This window comes from Pteropus medius, unplaced genomic scaffold (assembly GCF_902729225.1).
Source record: "Pteropus medius unplaced genomic scaffold, Ma_sr-lr_union100, whole genome shotgun sequence".
Lineage (NCBI taxonomy): Eukaryota > Metazoa > Chordata > Mammalia > Chiroptera > Pteropodidae > Pteropus > Pteropus medius.
In genome coordinates, this window is record NW_024353517.1 from 3861853 (window position 1) to 3881434 (window position 19582).

General features: G+C 38.8%; 1 protein-coding gene and 1 pseudogene across 1 annotated transcript in view; one reads left to right on the forward strand and one right to left on the reverse strand.

Annotated features, from left to right (window-relative positions):
• ETV5 (ETS variant transcription factor 5) overlaps positions 1-19582 on the reverse strand; it is a 53902-nt gene that overhangs the window by 10698 nt on the left and 23622 nt on the right. The window contains exons 6-9 of the mRNA XM_039850524.1: positions 17167-17296; positions 15971-16258; positions 5320-5579; positions 3207-3266 (exon numbers count right to left, since the gene is read on the reverse strand). Of these exons, the coding sequence (XP_039706458.1) occupies positions 3207-3266; positions 5320-5579; positions 15971-16258; positions 17167-17296 (738 nt within the window). The remainder of the gene's footprint in view (positions 1-3206; positions 3267-5319; positions 5580-15970; positions 16259-17166; positions 17297-19582) is intronic.
• Positions 6336-6454, forward strand: LOC120593057 (uncharacterized; annotated as a pseudogene).

A 19582-nucleotide genomic window follows, 5' to 3' on the forward strand; every position in this document is an offset into this window, starting at 1 on the left:
TAAGTGGAAATGAAAGGAAGCTAGGGCAAAAGAGAAAGGGGTCAAGAAGAAGGGTGGCCCAGTTTTCTCAATCCACAAACCCTTAATACGCATTCGGTGCTGACAACCATGTCACCCTAACAAGATCAGCAGTCCAAATCAAAGCCTGTTAACAGACAGGCTTGATGGGGACCACATCCTTCCCTGTGGTCTAGCCTGTTTCAGGGGTGTGAGCACTCCAGTGTACTCTCCTCTACCAGCATACTTCTTAGGAGAAAGCACAAAGAGCCCATGCCTGGTAAATGATGCTCCTTGTACTCAGTTCTCTGATCCACTCACCTGGCTGTGTAGTAAAGGCATATGCGTGTTGGGTATGTAGCGGGGACAGGTAGGGGAAGCCACTCTGCAGTGAAGGGCTATCATTCAATTTTGAGAGGGATTCACTATGATTTGGAAAATCCACAGGTGAAGGTGCCAAGAAACAATGTGCTATTCTTTCTTCGCAATCAGCCCAGATCAAGTTCTTGGCAGAGCTAGCACATTTTTAAGAGGCCCGGGACGGCGAAAACACTACCCAACTTAAAAGAAACTGAGATTGTTTTGAGGTTTGTATTCTTCATTTTTGTTCTCCAGCCCCAAGCACTATTTCTCTGTTTAACTATATCAAAAGATGCACATTTTATTGACATTTATTTATTATTTAATCCAATAAACATTATTTAATCCAATAACCAGGAACTGTGCTATGAGGAGGTAAATAATGAGAATACAGACTTGGTGCTTGCTCTCATGCAGCTTGCATCCGAGCTGGTGGAGACAGACAATAAAGCAGGGAAAAAAGAAATGAGGCATGGTGTAGTGTGGAACATTAAAGAGTGCAGGCCCTGGAGCCAGAGTGATGGACCTAGATTAGCTGTGACCTTGAACAAGTTAATTTCTCTGTGCTCTAGTTTCCTCATCTGAAGACTGGGGAAAATAATAATTCCTACCTTATAGAGTCGTGGCGAGAATTTAATGAGTTAATATATATTCTGTTCCATGGCTCTATTTATCTTTACACCAGAGTACCAAGAATGGCTCCTAGTAGATAAGTGTGCAATAAATGATAGTTACAAATTAAGAAAGTTAATTGTACATTGTGAAAGTACTATTAAGAAATTAAATGGATGATGTGAGAGCTTTATCTTATATTCTTGTCATGGATTCTAAATTCCTTGAGGATAAGGACCATGTCCTGAATATTTTATTATCTTCATAGCACCTAGTATATAATATGTGCTCAATAAAGACTTGAATAAATATGACAGAATCTACAGTATCCCTTAAAAGAAAAAGATTTAAGAATACAATGCTAAATTTTAAGCCTACAATATATTTATTTCCAATTTGGTACTAGAAAACTGTTTGACTTGTATGACAAACTGTTATACTTTATATTATCAACAAGAATTACATAATCCATCATGCTTCATGCTTTTTGCCTTGGCTACCAGGAAAGCTATATATTTCCCAACTTTCCATATGGATTTTGATAACTGAAGTGTTTTAATGGCCTTATTATAAAGTCATTATAAGTATACTACTTCAAAGTTCACACACCTGTTATTTTTAGAGCTTTTCTTCCCTTAAGGTAAGCATAATACCTTCACAGTATACAGGAAAAAAATATAAATCTAGATTACATTCTAGGTTTGGTTTTCAAACTAATCAGATGAAAGCCTGCCGATGAGTATCACTTTGGTGCATTTCGTGGTTTCTAGTCATCACCACATGCGGTTCTCTAAAACATCTGGAAGATGCTGTTGGTTTAAGTGAAATTTAAGTCAGTTGAATTTGCACGAGCAATTACATCATTTGTGGCCACAACTATCTAATCACTCGAATAAAGGTGGCAGGAAGGAAGGGCCTGTTTAAAGAGTAAAGTAGAAAAGAAAGATTCATAACAGCATGCAAAGATTCCAGGTGAATGCTAAGGCAGGATGGCTATCTCAGTAATCACAGATGCCAATCAGAAACACTTGTTTCACTAACTGTTTCATAGGCATCTGTGGTCAAGCCTATGTAAGAAGAAGAGAAAAACCATGTCAGGGTAATTTAGAGCAATTATGAAAGCAGGTCTGTTTGAAATGAACTTCTTCAATGTGTGTTGGGGCAGGGAAAGGAATGGGAAAGAGTAGGGGAAAATAATACAAACTTGCCAGATATTCTGTGTGTAGTAGTAAGCAGCCCAATGCTTGACTAAAAATATTTCCTTTAAGAGCATGCTCCTTTCTAAATGTTGTAATTATGCATTTTGGATGCACATTAGAATCTCCTGGGGAGCTTTAAAAACTACTAACCCTGGATCCCACCCCAGAATTTCTTATTTCATTTCTCTGGGTGAAGCTTGGACACCAAATGTTTTAAAAACTCCCTATGTGATTCTAACGTGTAGCTAAAGCTAAGACTTTCTATGGTAGTTCTCAAACTTGAGCGTGCATCAGATCACCTGGCTACTGAAACGCAGATTGCTGGGAGTTTCCGATTCAGTAGGTCTGGGCAGGTCTCGAGAATCTGCATTGCTAACAAGTCCCAGGTGAAGCTGATGCCATGGGTTTGGGAAATCACACTGCTCTAAATATTTATAGAGAGATGAACATGACAGAAAACGAGACATATTTCTAGGGAAGCTGTTCTAAGAAAAAACCCTACCCTGTTTCAATGTTCAGAAGAGAACTTCTGAACCTACCATCTCAAGTCCTAGCACAATCCCTAAGTTCCCATTTAGGTCAGTGGTGTCACATACAGCTGTATATACAACCTTCTTGTATGGGAATGTGGAGATGAGGTTGGCTCATTCTTATTTCATATTATCCCATCAACTCCTAAAAGTTAGGGTCATTATTACTGAAAACCATGGCAGGCCTCTTAGTGCTCGGCAGCATGCCTCAACCTCATGTGCAAAATAACTGAATATTATGATCAATCAGCTCTCATATTTATGAGCTAAGGAAGGTTGAACTTCAAATCTTAGCCTGGAAACCGAGCAATTTTAAGCTTCTTTGAATGTCTATGTCTATGTCGTCTATGTCTCTCTGTGTCTGTGTATGTGTCTGTGTAATCTGTGTCCTGTGTCTGTGTCTGTGTCTGTGTCTGTGTCTGTGTCTGTGTCTGGTTCAGGTCTGTGTCTGTGTCGTCTCAGACGTCCACTGTGTTCGTGTCTCATTATGCTACGTAAAGCTGCTTACCTTCATGGCTGCTGGAGAAATAGCCCCCTCTCATGTAGGATGACTGGCAGTTAGGCACTTCTGAAAGAAAAACACAGACATACAAACTTTTGTCAATGGTTTCTGCAGCTGAATCAGTACATCAGTTGAACTGCGACTCTGCAATAAAGCCTCTAAACCTTCTCTTTCTCCAAGGTCATGTCTTCTGGGTTTTTTTCCTTAGGAAAGAAGTGCCATCCCAATAAAGAACATGAAAACCACTATAACCCACCACGTAAAAGTAGAACTCCTGACTCCTAACCAAGAGAACTGGGAGGAAAAAATGATGCATCATTCTCATAATCTGCTCATTTTAGGAATTAGTTAACACGAAACCTGGTAAGAGAGTTAATGGTGGAAGAAGAAATTGGCTTTTAAAAGGCCAAGCTCGGCATTCTGCCTATAATGACTCTGGAACTTTGGGGTTAGGCATGGGGGAGGAATATCACTTTAGATCTTTCCCAATTTGTTCTCCTTTGCAGCTTATGGTCACAACCAATTCTGCTGCAAGAGGTGAGGGTATTTTTAGGCCAAAGAGATTAGGGGATTCGAAGCTGTGAAGCTAGGACAAGAACTGGCAGGAGGGGGACTGCAGTTTGGCAAGTACATTTTCACCATGCTATTACTATCAGAAATGAAACCCATGCTCAAGTGATCTCTTCTTCACGTATCACATTATCAAGGTGTTCAGTAAGAAAAAAGACAGTCAGTTGAGTTATGCCATGTGAGATAAGCCTTGACACCAGGAACACCACTCAGATAAAGAATTACAGATATGGTGACATCTGCTGGGTATCTTGCTTTAAAGCAGTGGAGTGGCGTGAAGTACTGGTCAGGACAGAGTAAAATGTCAATCCCAAAACAAAAATGTTGCTGGTCATGCCTGTTCCTGAGAGAAATACATCAAAGCCATCAGGAGGAATGCCAGTGGAAATTTTACAGGCTATTAATACCTACACTTGGTAATTTTTCTATCATAAAGCAACAGATGTCTCTCTTCTGCCTACCTCCCTAGCCTTCCCCATAACCAATTTCTGCCTGAATTGAGCAATCTATGTAATATCTCACAGAATGCCAAGAGCAAATTCTATATTCTATTCCATTTGCAAAAGCCATTCAAGTACATACCGCCCCACCCCTCCCTAGGGTCTTCAAGAAAAGCATGCCCAGGGAAGGCTGAAAACCTATCCATCACCCTCAAATTCCTTTAGCACCAAAAGCAAAAAGAATGAAAGAGTTTAAGTCATCTCTCAAAGAAGGGAAAATAAAGAGAAGGAAACAGTTTCTGAGTGTGTAAGCTGCAAAATTCCAACTCTCCTTTCCCCTAATTATCTCATTTAGTAAGCCTGGCCTATAAGATCTATAGTCAGTGAGTGAGTGAGTATGTGTAAGAGGGAGGGAGAAGGTCCGAAAGTACAGCTTAAATCCCTGATATGCTTAAGTTTCTAAACAAGAGTAACCCATAACCAAGTGACAGGTGCCCTAACATGTTATACCTCTCCCCGTGTACACCGGCAGCCACTGAAGGACACAGGATCATTCCCAGATGAAAGTACTGCACTTGAGCAGTGAATCCCACGAAGCGACTGATAGGACAGCCTTTTCCATGCATGCCCAGCACCCCACATGTCTACGACACCATTCACTTCAAGAACAGAAAGAATCCCATCTTACATGTGAGCTCTCTTACTTATACTTACATTAAAAGCTTATGAGTCTGTTGTATTAAAAAAGAATGAGAATGAAATAGGGGCAGGACTGAAATGTAGAAATACTATTCCCTGTGTCCAGTGACCCTAAGATAATAGGTCTTAAAAAGAGTATCACCAAGATTGGACCCCAGCAATATTGAGGCTTGGCCTCAGTACTCAGCACCACTTCTGAATGCCTACTGCACATCCTACCATTTGCGTGGCTTTTCTGTTCTGTTTTGTATTCGGTTATGCATAAGCATGTCTGCTTTAGTAGCTCCTGAGTTCTTTGAGGGCAAATTTTATAAAACTATTCCCAAAGCCCTGCACATAAAAGACACTCAATAACAACCAGATGGATGAATAAGAGAATGAAGAAAGGAATGGCATGACTTCATACTAACCTGAATCAACGCAGTAATCCCGGGGCTCCTGCTTGATTCCCATTGGTGACTGAAACCCATGTGCTGGGGGGCCCGGCATGCCTGGGACCCCATGTTCATAGAGTGGGTCATGATATTCCTGTTTGAATCCCTGAGGGGGCGGGGGAGCTGCAGGGACAATAGGTTCTGACATTTGCCGGTGGTAACTGGGGCGATTATCTCCCGGAACTCCTGACTGAGGAGGGAAGGGATGGCAGGGCTCTGACAGTTGTCTCTGAAATCTGCAAGAAAGTAGTTATACTGTTTAGCTAAGAGCATGACTAATGCCTACTATAATTTAGCACTGAGGATTAGCAGTTCAGATTAATGGAATTATTGGCAAAATACTTATTAATGCTTATTTCTGGACATCGTACCCTCTTCCCAAAATTATATTGCACATTTCAAGAAACCTCTTGAGTAGGGACTGGCAAGAAACAATCAAAGTAATGACATGGTAGCCTCTTATTTTCCATGCATGTTTATTTCATACACAGTCTGTGTAGTTGGGTCAGATTATGTATCTAAATATATAAAATCAATTACCTGCAAATGGCCCTAACATATACATATATGTTGGTTCGCTAGTTCGTTCATTCTCTCGCCATAGACAGAATTTTTAAAGACCAAAGCATACAAATTGATCAATTAGAAAATGTAGTTTAAAAATCCCATATATAACAATAAAAAAATATAAAATCTCTAAGAATAATCAGAAAATGTGTACGCCATATAAGAATAAAACCTTAAACCTGTTTTGAGGAAAAGAGCAAAGATCTAATTAAAGAGAAAATATTTAGCATTTTAAAGCTGTTGATTCACTGAAAATTATTCTATAAAAGCAATGCTTCCCAACCAACTTGATAAAATGATTCTTCTAAATTTTACTTAAAAAATTAAATAATTTTTGAAAAGAAATAATGATCTATTAGATATTGACAAATATAAAACCACAGTAATTAAAACAGGAATACAAGAAGTGAAAGATAGGCATATTACTCTACGGCCATGCCACCCTGAACGTGCCCAATCTCATCTGATCTTGGAAGCTAAGCAGCGTCTGGCCTGGTTAGTACTTGGATGGGAGACCACCTAGGAATATAAGGTGCTGTAGGTGTTAAAAGAAAAGAAAGACAGGCATATTAAAGGAACTGAATGGAAAATCAAAACTGTCAAGTATATTCCAAAATTTAGTACGTGTTAAGGTAGGAATTTCAAATTAGTGGGGGGAAAAGTTAGACCTGTTTTATACCACATGCCTAAATAAATTTCATATGGATTAAAGATTTAATGTGAAACTACAACAGTAAAGTAAATACATATGAAAACAGTCTTGGAGTAAGAAAAAACCTTTTATATACATTGTAGTAACAACAGAAATCATCAAGATAAATATAAATTTATATTTATATTAATTGTATAAATTTCTATAAGTCAAAAAAACACTAGAAACAAAACCAAAAGAAAAACAACTGGGTGAAAAAATTTATAGCAGTCATAAAATACCAGAAATAAACCGTAAAATTAAACAAACTTGGAAAAAAATGTTACTACTGTTGACATAAAGGGCTTTATAAAATTCAATAAGAACATTTCAACAGAAAAAATGAGTAAAGGACATAAATCAGTAAAATCACTAAAGAAAAAACACTAATGGACATAAACAAAAAGTTTAACTTCATTAGTAATCAAAAAAGCACTGCGTAAAAAGAGAAATCGTTTTTTCTGATCACCTAAGAGGATGAGTAGGCAGTTAGTAGTAAATTTGTGTCTGGCACATAAAAAATACTGAAGTCATAGATATAATTAGATATAGCTACAAAGATGGTCACCAATGTGAATGTCTAACAAGGAAACTGGCTAAGAACATGCTAATAAAGCCATTTAGCTGAAAGGAATCATCAAATGTGATATAAAATGTAAGGACCTGCAAAGGTATTTTTGATATACTAAGGCAGGCTGGGAAAGTACAAAGACGTCAAATATTTACAAAAAAAGAAAAAAATATATATATATTTATGGTGTCATAAAATCCTGAAAAGATTTGCACCTAAATGTTCGTGTTACTTGCTTATCTTTGGGTGGTTATGGTGATTTTCTTTTTTTTGCTCATCTACAGTTTAATACAAACACGCATTTATTTTGTAATAATGACACTCATTAAATAACAATAACAAAAGACATAGTGTTATTGTTATTTAATGAGTGTCATTAACATCCTTTAGCTGTAAGAGAAATCCAAATGAGTGCCAACTGCTCTGGCCCTGTGGGGAAGGCACTGTAGTGAAAGAGAAAGCCTGAGGTCCTGAAGCGATGCCCCTTACTAGGGAAAGGATGGAAAAGAAAGCAAATTATCTTGGCTTCAGTTTCCTCATATGTAACATGGGAATGTATTATACATCCAAAATGCTACTGGAATGATGAAATAAAATCATGTCTACAAAAGCATGGTTTCTGGCACAGCTATAATTACTGAATGACTAGAACAGACGACATCAAAGGGGGAGGGGAGGTTGTGTAGAAGTTAGAGATTATAACCCTCAGTGTGAGGCCTCAACCCATGAAATATGCATAAGGCACTAACCTATGTGTATAAAGAAAAGCATTCGAGAACATATGCCCTCAGGTAGAAAGTATGAGCCAGGTTCAGGGAAAAATAAAGGATTTTAGAACAACCAATTTCAATGAGTTTTTAAAAATCAATAATAGCTTTAACTGAAAAATTTGAATTTGATTTGAATCAATCTGTGGCAACAGGTGGCCAACAGATTTCTAGAACATCAAGATTTAAGATCTTAAACTGAAGAGATTAGGTGCAGATAAAGCACTGTTTAGATCAGGGTTATAGCATGGCTCTCACTGGAGAGTCTTTACTACCCTTATCAAGCAGCTCCCTAAGATCATTTTGTAACATGAAGATCATCGAACAATTTTACATATACTTATCCTTATATCCCAGATACTTTTTACATATACTTATCCTTATATCCCAGAATCTGCCTGGCCAACGTATTAACCAAGTTTTATAAACTAGATAAGGTTCAGTGCTCTAAGAGTCTTTCTAACAGCATGACAGTGGAACTTCATCAGGGATGAGACTTTCAAAGCTGCTGCTATTTAAGGAAACTCTTCCATGGCATTTGAAGAAGCGTAAATCTGAAACTTGAGGTTAGGCTTGGCATTTAGAGTACAGGCACCAGCAGCGCGCAGCAAACCTGAAATTTTGAAGAAAATTTTGAAGTGGGCAGAAAAGAAAGATGAAGATATTCCTAAGGCCTTTTTAAAATAAGTACCTTATCTAGTAGGAAGAAACAGTAATAAGGGTACCATTATCTCCCTTTCCCCTCTGCCATCATCTCAGCACCTTCAAAGATGACCTCCACAAATCACTTCCTCTGATGGCTCGGAGATGGCACGAACCATTCAGTTCTGTAACCAGAGTCCTTGCAGCTGGCAGGCCCAATCACTCCACTTCCGCTTGGTGCTCATCTTCTCACCTTCCAGAATGAAACTCTAGAGCTGTCCTGGTACAGCCCCTTCAGGAAAAGGTACTTCCATATGGGCACCAGCCAGCAACCCCCGTCCCCTCCCTCCAGCATAACTTTAAGGATTCATGGAGCTTAGGTGGGATCTGCAGACAGAGTCTATGATTGAGATTGTTCTGTCTTGCTTTGTTTTGAGGGAGTGGAAGTGGCAGAGGGAATCTTAAGGGTAGGTCACAAAACCAACATATTTGGAAGAAAGATTCAGAGCTTGCTGCTGCTAATGGTTTTTATTTGCAGAGATTAGTAAAGTAATTCAGTCCTTCTCCTCAGAATACATTCTGTGAACTTTACTCACTGACCTTCATTTGAACCCCCTTCGCTTGTCTGCAATCCTTTTGAAGTATCTAAGAATGTGCTGTATACATAATACAGCTATGACAAAGATGCCTCTTGTTTACTGAAGCAGGCGATCATTTTCAATAGAAGAGCGGCTTGGTTCCTAACAAATCTCTTCAGCCTGGCTCCCCACCTTCCCAAACCCATTCCTTCTATCCCCACCCATATCTCCATATCCCAACAGAATTTAGGCTGGTAGCGAACTCACAGTTGGTGAGCAAAAGGAGACTGACTTCCGAGGGAGCCTAAATTCAATAGGCTACAGATTAAGGCTTTTTCGGTGCCAGTTTATTTAAAGAACCAGTTATTTATTTATTTGTCAGATTTATATAGCGCCTTTCCTCCCAAGAGTTCACCCACGCTACCAACATTTGGTTTACGTTATGAAAACCGTTAGATGCTTTTTCTGCATTTCCTTTTCGGTTTCTGCTGCCAACACACAGAGTAAACACAATGCTTAGAGGAAGAAAGGAGAAAAGTATGGATTCAATAAAGGCTACGCAGTGGCCCTGGGTGCCAGGTGAAGTAGTAATGGTTCAGAAGCCGGCTAAGAGGTGATACAGAAAATCAGCCAAGAAACCAACACCACATATTTAATATTCCCTTTAAGGCTAAGAGAAGATAGAAAACAGAGAAGTAAGAGGCTCTGGCTGTTATGTCAGAACATGCTGGGTGAAATCCAGTCTTTACCACTTACTAGCTGTGTGACCTCGGGTGAGTTACGTAACTGTTCTGAGCCTCAGTTTCCTCGTCGATAAAAGGAAGACAACCAAGATACCTGTTTCAAAGGTCTTTTGTAAAGATTATATTAGATAATGCATGAAACAGGGCTCAGCAATCTGCTAGGTTCTTAATATACATTACCTTCAAACATTACCATCAACTTCTCTGCCCCACCTCCAAGCCCAAAACAAGCCAAATTCAGAAGTTACGCAAATCTAAGGGCAGATCTTAAAGAACTGGGAGAAGATGAAAAACACACACACAAAAAAAACAAGTGCACTAGTTGCCTACCCAATATCCAGTCTCCTTTCTCTGAAAGAGAATGCTGATTTATATTCTTGGTGACAATGTGCCACCCAACTTCACATTAATGTTTATTTTCCTGCCATAAACCAAGAACCAGACACTGTTGCAAAACAAAATCTAAATGCTGTCCCCCAAAATCCAAGAAATAATTCCAATTTCACAAGAACTATTACAGAATATATAAAAAAGAAACCCTCTACTCATTCGATGAGTATAATCTCAGTGCTAACACCCAACAAGGACAATGTAAGAGAAAATATATATTATTCTCAATCATAAATAGTGACAGAGAAGTCCTAAACATATCTATTGGAAAACCAAGTCCAGCAATATACAAAAGATAATATATAACGAATAAGTCAGGTTTATCACAAGAATATAAGGTTGGTTTCATATAAATCAATTTAACTTTCCACAGAAAGAAATTAAGGGAACAAATTCATTAAGTATTTGATAAAATTAAACAACCATTCATATTAAAATCTCTTGGTAAACTAGGGATCGAAGGAAATTTCCTTTAGCTTGATAAAGGGTAACAAAAAACTACAGAAAACATGGTGCAATGCTGAAAACGAGCTCTCTTAAGATTCAGAACTAAAAACACCCATACTCTAACAATTAGAAGTACATTATTGAGTCTGTTAAAGAAGGTTTCATTAAGCATCTATGAAACTCAGTTTCAGATCCCAAAGTGAGTTTGTGCTGCCATATGTAACATGCTATTAATAAGAATACGCGGAGAGGAGATGCATCAGACACATTCACTTCATTCCAGGCCAGGCTACAAATGTGACTAACAGTCAAATTCCTCCCTCTCTAAAAACTACAAAATCTGAAGGACAGAAATGAGCAATTTATCAGGGATGGGCTTTAAGAGAGGAAGCAGAAACAAGAGAAAAACTTGAGTACGTTAACTCTCTTAATCTATCAAGCATCTTTAGAGAATGAGTACTCTTCTATAAAATCACAATTCCAGATAATTTAAGCTCATCCTTTGATGCTTTGATCGTAACCACTGAGGGAAAGAACTTTCTCAAGCAGGTTAGGCCATTTGCTCTTTAGGATGCCACACGAAACTGATCCTTTGTTGGTAACTCCGGCGTACTGTATTCTGACCTTCACTTTCAGCAGGGTAGCCTGATACAATACTGATGCCCTTAGGGGAGCATCAAGAAGCAGAGAGTTTTTTCATCAGCAGGAGTATTTTCTTAAATTTTGTCTTTTCTTGAGCTTTTGCTTCTTGATGCCAAGTGAGTGAGAGAGCAGCGTATTATTCCTTAATTCTTAGGTGATACATTTCTTAGTGGAACCTCTTCAGTTGAATTGTGGGGACTCAATTCATAATGTAATAAGAAATGGCACAGTAAAAAAAAAAAACATCCGGCCAGTACTACAGGCACAACGTAGGAATATTTTCTAAGTTCCACCACCCAGCACATGTAAACATGGTAAAAGCACGATGAAAAAACACACAAGTTTGGGATGGCTGAATAAAAAGCATTCCTTCTCTTTAAGGAGCAGCTGCGGTCTTTAAAGATAAATGGAACATGTTCGAACATGCCAAATTACATGGGTTTTTTTCCTCCTTAGGGGGAGGAAATCATGAATATAAATCACGCTTCCAAACAGGATTTATTATTATCTTTAAAAATTCTGAGTTGTGCAGAATTATATATTAAGATTATGTAAAACAGTAAGAATGTACTTTTGACTAGATATTTTGTTTGTTTAAAGTATAATCTTAGCAAATGACTATCACATTATCAATAAACATGTTGAAGACAAGTAAGATACTGGGCTAAGTGTGGTATAAGGAAAGGGGTCTAAATCATGTTTTTTAAACCTCAAAGAGTTTATTCAACTGAAGTGATAAGGCACACTATGAGCAAAACAAAACAGACATATGTGTTACAACATGGGTTTAGATAAGTGATAAAGGAATTTAGTAGGATTTTGTAGTTTAAGAGATAACTAAAGTTCTGGTAGTTAAGAGATAGAGATGTATGATAAAGTTCAAGGTCAGAATACACTTCTCAAGGTCTTTTATTCAGTTTTTAGTAGACAATAGTGAATCTTAGCAACCTCCCCACATTCAGAGCCAAAACATGGTATAGTTCTAAGTTAATGTTTTGGTTTCTAAATATAGGACCCTGCATTTGGCTCCATGACCTTTAGGAAGTCCTTTCGCTGCTCTGAGGACTGATTTTCTTACCTGTGAAAATAGAGGTTTTTTACTTTATCTTAGTTACGGAGCTGTTAAAAGGCTCAAATAAGATTGTATTTTCTTCTATCTTGAGAAGATACCATATATTTTTTGTTAGGGGGTTAATTTTGAAGTAATATTCCCTCTAATTTAAATAAAAAGCAAAGAAAAACTACACTTACTAACAAAAGTGATCTGCTCACTTTCAGGTAGGCATAAAGGTTATTAAATATGTGATTATTAAGCTTGTTATCGTACATGACTGCAATTATTATTCCTTTTACAAGTCAGACCAAGGATTTTAATTTTGGCCTCATTTTCTGTGTGCTATTAAGTATCTACAAGCGAAATCATTTGTCACGTTTTGCATGTATTTTGTATTACACAGGTATCACATTATCTCATTAGTATTAGAAAAGGGCAATGAGATGCGTAAGGGCAACTTGATGCTTAAAAATAAAATAGGTGGGCTGGACTAGATATGGGGACAGAAGAGAGGGCTGGAACATGATTTCTCAAAGTGTGACATTGACATATCTGGGCCTCGCCCCAGACCCACCAACTCTATCACTGGGGTACAGTAAAGAATTTATACTTTTAATAAGCCCCTGTGGGAACTCTTGCACATTCTCAACTTTGAGACTACAGTGCTCTAGTGTATAAGCCAAAGGGCCCAGTGTTTTTCTTTTATTGATTCAGGACTTTGCCCTTCACCAATTCTCTCAAGGATCTCTGTATCACCCCAGTGCGTGTGAGGTCTTTTATTTTAGACCAATCATTCCTAATGGCTCAGTCCAAGAGAAAGTAAGTTCAGATTTGACAGATAAATTTCAGGGAGAAATCATAAATCTCAGGGATCAAACTGCCTCCCAAAAGGCAGCCTGGAGAAAGACCTATTGGTGAACATGGAGACTAAGGTTCCCTGTCTTCCAGGTCTGCAGGAGGACAAATAATCTACAGCAGAATTAGGATATTTCCCCTGCCTCCCAATTCAGTTAACCATTGACATAATCTGTTCACACAACATCCCCCTGGATAAGAAATTAGGATTGAAGGAGAATACAGTCATGAGCTGCAAAACGATGTTTCACTGAGCAATGGACCACACAGCAGACGGTGGTCTCATAAGATTATAATGGAGCTGAAAAATTGCTATTGCCTACTGATGTCATGGCCATTGTACCATCATAGTGCAACACATATTACTCATGAGTTTGTGGTGATGCTGGTGTAAACAATCCTGTTGCATTGCCAGTCATATAAGAGTATAGCACATGCAATTATTTATAAGATATAAAACTTGATAATGATAATAAATGACTGTAATTGGTTTATTTACTATACTTTTGATCATGAGTATATTCTTGCTACTTATAAAAAAAAGTTTGCTGTAAAACAGTATGCCATGTTATACCAGCAGCAGCCTCATGCATCTCGTGTTTACCACGTCTCTTGATTGCATCATTTTCTCTTGTGCTTGATTTAATCTGGTGTTTTATAAATTTAGCGTAGCCTAAGCATACAGTGTTTATAGAATCTGTAGTCGTGTACGGTAATGTCCTAGGCCTTCACACCCATTCCCTGACTCACCCACATTTACTTCCAGTCCTGCAGGCTTCCTTCATGGTAAGTGTCCTATATAGGTGTACCGTTTTCTTTTACACTGTATTTTTACTGTATCTTTTCTATGTTTACATATGTTTAGATATACAAATACCATTGTGTTACAGTTGCCTACAGTATTCAGCACAGTAACACGATGTACAGGTTTGTAGCCTAAGAGCAACAGGCTGTACCATACAGCCTAGGTGTATAGTAGGCTATACCATCTAGGTGTGTGTAACTGTACTCTATGATGTTCACACGACAAAATCACTTAATTACACATTCCTCAGAATGTATCCCCATCGTTAAGTGACATATGACTGTATACATAAGACATTTAACATGAAGTAATTTTCCTTTACAAATGGTATAACAAATATGAAGTTTGCTAAGTATTTCAATTAAATATATGCCCCACTCCAACCTTCCGCCTAAATTAATCCCTGCAGAAAATCAGGAGAATACTGTTTAAAAACATAAAACCAAAGAGCTATTGGAATAAAAATGGTATCCAGGCCTGAGTTCACAGACTGGAAGGCCTGCGGGGTGATTCTGCCCACAGAGAGGTTTTGTTTAGTCTGCAAATTGTCACTGTTGTTTTTAATTTGAATTAGTTGCCAACTTAAAAAAAAAAGAAAAGCTGGAATTTTTACATAAAAATCCAAATTTCCAAATTCTCCTGAAAAAGCGCAAGGCTGTTAACAAGGTAATAACTGGCAAAAGCTTAATAGTGGCTGCCTCCTTTAGATGAGCTCCCCGTCAAAACTGAGGCCCACTGCTGAGCCAGCCCCCCAATCAACACTCACCCCTTGGGCTCTGTGCATCATTGGCATTCGTGGTGTTTGGCCTTACCAGGGGCATAAACACTAACCAGCCAAATTATGTAATTCTTTATGGTGACTTTCACAGCAAGGCGGGGAAGGGATTAGAACTAAACAAGAGTGTTAACTTTTTTTGCATTTCATCTAGAAATAAAGTAACCACACAGTAAACACTGGGAGGCAATGGGGTCGCACCAGGCCTGCGGAAGGTACACTCTCTCTCCTGCACCCCTTGCCCCTCACCCACCGATGCAGAGCAAAACAGATAGGAAGTAAGCACAACGATCACCACCTTGCGACCCTTGGTATCATCACTGACAACTACCTGCCCACATTATCTACTCTTCCCAGATAGATGTGAAATAAAAAAGACAGGTCCCCAGAACACCCTACATAAAGGAAAGCCACAAGCATCCAAAATTCTATAATACTGTAGATAACAGAAGGCTGGGACCTAATAGGTTAAGTTTGGTGTTTGAAAGGTAGGTTTCCTTTACACATTTGTTTGATGAACTAATAACTCTGGATGAGTTACTCCTGATGCCTCGATTTCTTTATTAGAAACAAAGAACTACCTGGAGTGAAATCAGGAGATTTCTATCTCAAAAGTAAGTAATTATAAATCAGGTCCTTAGCTAATCTCCTACTATTATATCCTGTTAAAATCAGTAGAGTAATAATATCTCCTATAACTCAGCAATCTTCCCTAATACATAAGTGAAGTGTTTAATAAAGTATTCATGGATAGCATAAACCAAGGCTCAATTCTAGCAAGCAGTACCCAGTGAGGAGCCAGGAAATCTGCCCTGAGCAAAGGTCAACAGATTGTGTATCCTGCACAAGTCACTCTCCCTCTAGCTCAGTAGTGGGGAGGCGGGGAACAGTACTAATTATCTCTCTGTTCCTACTTCATAAGGATGTTGTAATGTCTATAAACAGATCATATTCATATTATTAGTCTTACCTCATAAGATGCCTCAGTGGAACGAGAACTTTATAGGTACCTGGTAAATATGACTAATTGCTTCCCCTCTCCCAATGAGGAAAAGGGGACGGGGATGGAGGTGGCGAAGGAAGCCCAGATCAGCACCAACCTCTGTTCTGTTGGATACTGGTTTTCAGGCATCATCTTTGGCATCTGCAGGGGCTGATGTGGTGGCCGAGGGACTGCAAAGGTTTGCTGCTGTGGTCCAGGGTCTGGAAGCGAATGAGGGGTGGGAGCAGGGCCCACACCTTGCACTGGGCCAGCTGCAGCAGGGTGTGCCGAGGTTGGCAGAGTTGTCTGAGGTGGGGGAAATAGGGAATTCTGATGGGTGGGTGACAAGGGGGTGGTAGGTGGGGTTAATGGCTTGAACCCAGAGGGAGGCTTCCTATCATAGGCACTGTAAATAGAAAAAGAGAAGAAGAAACCAATAAGCTGCAGCGAAGCCTTTAGCGTGGTCACCAAGTCCAATAGAACTTTGCAGCCCATGGTTGCCAGGAAATGACAGCATTAACATAGTTAAATTGCTAGCAGCCCCGAGGGAATATTTGTACCTCTGAAAAGTGACAAACACACTGCGTCACAGGGATTTGTTTAACACTTCTAGTGATTCTTCTCAAAGATAATTTTAGCCTCTGCTTCTGGTTTCCTTTTCCTCCCCAATTCCAAAAGAATTCTCCATGCATGCATGTGTAGGGGTGGATGGATGCGGGGAGAAGTTATTACTTGGGAGGATTTTTCCAGCCCCCTCCCCCAAGTATTCCAGGGTTCCCTGGAATTAGTCAGAATCTTTGTTGAAGATAAATTTCTGCTGCAATATCACTTGAATTAACTACTCTTCTCCTCCCCCCTTTCAGACAGATCTATGTTTATCTTCTAGAGCAAAGAATAATTTAAAATTAAAGCTTCAATCCTGTGGCCTGAATATTCTTAAGTAAAGGGCACAAGCATCAAGGCTTTTTCATTTATTCTGATTTGAAGATTACTTCTTTGGTGCTTAAAGTTCACATTAACATATGATAGACATGAAGAAGTATATATTCCCTCCCTCAAAGCCACAGATCAAATATCTCAGTATTCAAGGTTCTTTCCCTTAGGAGGACTCTGTACCCCCAAGAACTCAGATCTCCCCATAGAGCCAGTTTTGTGTTTTGTACAGCACAAAGGCCCCATTTGGACTAGCCGACACCTAGAGGATTGCATAGCCAGGAAAGATTGGGTGTGCTACCCTGTGTTTCTGCTGAATAATACTGGAAACAGTCAGCTTAATGGCTATTTTCTGGCCAGCCTTTCTCTGGCTCGACTTACCAATAGTTGTAGAGGCACTTTTCTCCATAGTTAGCACCGAGAGCCTGCTCATGGCTACAAGACGACAGCTCAGAGGAGGGGCTGTGCAGCTCCCGTTTGATCTTGGTTGGAGGTGGGGCATGAAGCACCACTGAAACGAGAAGAGGGATGAGGGAGGAGCAGACAGGACAACTGATTAATGTGGAGCGCAATGCTTCCTTCTGCAAACCCTGCAACGAGCCAATTGTTCTCGGAACTCATGTTAAATCACATGCCAGAGAAAGCCCAAAACTTAAAGATAGAGCCTTCCATATAAAACTGATAAAAAGTCAGAAATCATCATCTGACATTTTATTAGCCAAATCTTTTTTCCAAATTTCTTTGGTGTTGGGTCTGCTTTCCAGAGGCTTTGAAATCCTTAAAATCCTGCATATGATGGTTCTTTAAAAAAAAAAAAAAAAAAAAAAATGCAGGTATGATAGAAAACCAAGATGGCAGTTATGTAGAATTTCATATAAAAAAAAGAACAGAACAGCAAAAGATATACTGGTATACATTACAGATTAGCTTATCAAAGGCTAGAAATTGCTCTGGGAAATACATTTCATATACAGAGGAATATGTACAAATTAAGTATGTAACTTGTTAGAAGTCCTTCAAGCAACTCTAAATATCAGGTCTGAGTAAATTAAACTCAACTTTAGGGGTATTTCAAAAAATTTAAAAGCAAAGGAATACAACAAAGCACAACCTAGGAAAAGCTAACTACATACAGAAAAAGTCGTGGAAACTTTTGTGCTTATGTCTGTTCTATGCCTTTCCTAGTGACCAACCAGGAAGGGCAGGTTTTCATAACCAATCCCTTCATAGATGGTGTCAATTACTTTTCCTAAATTGATGAAATAGTACACAGGGCTGTTGCTTTGTTTGGAAGTCAACTGCATATTCCATATGTGATTCTGAGAGGGCAAAGTAACAAAGTTTTTCAAATGAAGGTGACTTACATACAGCGGCCCATCCAAAGCAACCAGGTTTGCCTTTTCTGTCTTCTCTAGGAGCTAACTCATTTTAGAGAAGGCATTTTACCCAAAGCAGACGGATCAATTCTAAGGATGCTGCATCACAGTCAGTGCCCTGGTAACTCATTAAAATTCTGTTTGACTCAATGTTTACTCCTAAAATACTTCCAGGAGTTTGGTTAATTCTTAGTGATTATACTAGGTAGAATTAGCTAAACAATCATCCCTTTTCTGTCTGATAAGACTGAACAATCTTTAGACCAACTAGTTTCTCTGTGCCTTGTCCAACCCCGAATTCTGGTCTCAGACGTGAACAAATGAGACAGATGACTCTATCACAGATGACAAGTGTATAAAGCAAAGTCCTGCCAGTGACTGACTAGAAAGGACAGGTTTTCATAATTCTTTTCCTACATAATGCCAACTGCTATTCCTGAATACATGAAATAAGTTCAGAACTGGCAGATTATATTTAGAAGTCATTAGAGTCTCTCTCTGATTTTTTGATGGTGACATCATGGTAGCCGATCCTCAATTATTACCAAATGTTTTCAGACATTCAGACACAGAAAATGGCTAAGCTTGTTGTTGTTAGAATGTTGTTAGTAAATGAGAAGGGAGAGTCAGACAACTTGACACAGAAAACCATTTCCCCAATGCAGTGGATATTCTGGTGGTCTCGGCACTGCCCCTTTGTCGCTGCCTCTTCCTTTACAAGTCTTCTGTCATAAAAGTTTTGGCGAATAGTGAGAAAAGGTGATGATGTCCCAATGAAAATAAACGTGCCACGTTGTTGATAAATCTATTTTCCTTACTTTATCTAAAGAAAATAATTTATAATCTCTGTCTTAAGTTTAGAAAGTAAACAATTAGGGTGTTAGTCAATTTTATCATTTCAGGTTTTAGAAATATACTGACATGTTCATATTATTATAAAAGTTACCAGTTCTATTGACAAAACTGACGCCAGAGGGCAAAACCAAAGCGCCCCAGAAGAAAAAGTTTATAATGGCTTTGGGAACAGAGCCATTTTGCAAGAGAATCTAAACTGCCAGCTAATTCTGATGTCTTGATTTCAAATCTACATCTACTCTTAGCATGTACCATACCATTGTGGCTCTAAATTATATGGTATCTTCTAGTATCTCCAAATTGTCTTATACCTAGAATCTTATGTTCTCTTCACAAAGGAGTTCAAAAACTATCTGATGAGTGCTATGGTCTGAACATTTGTGTCTCTCTCAAATTCACATGCTGAAATTCTAATGCCAAATGTGATGGTTTTAAAAGATGGCGGGGGCGGGGGGCGGTCTTCAGGGGTTATCAGGTAATGAGGGCAGAGCCATGTGAGGACACAACTAGACCATGCTGGCACCCTGATCTCAGACTTCCAGCCTCTAGAACTGTGAGAAATAAAT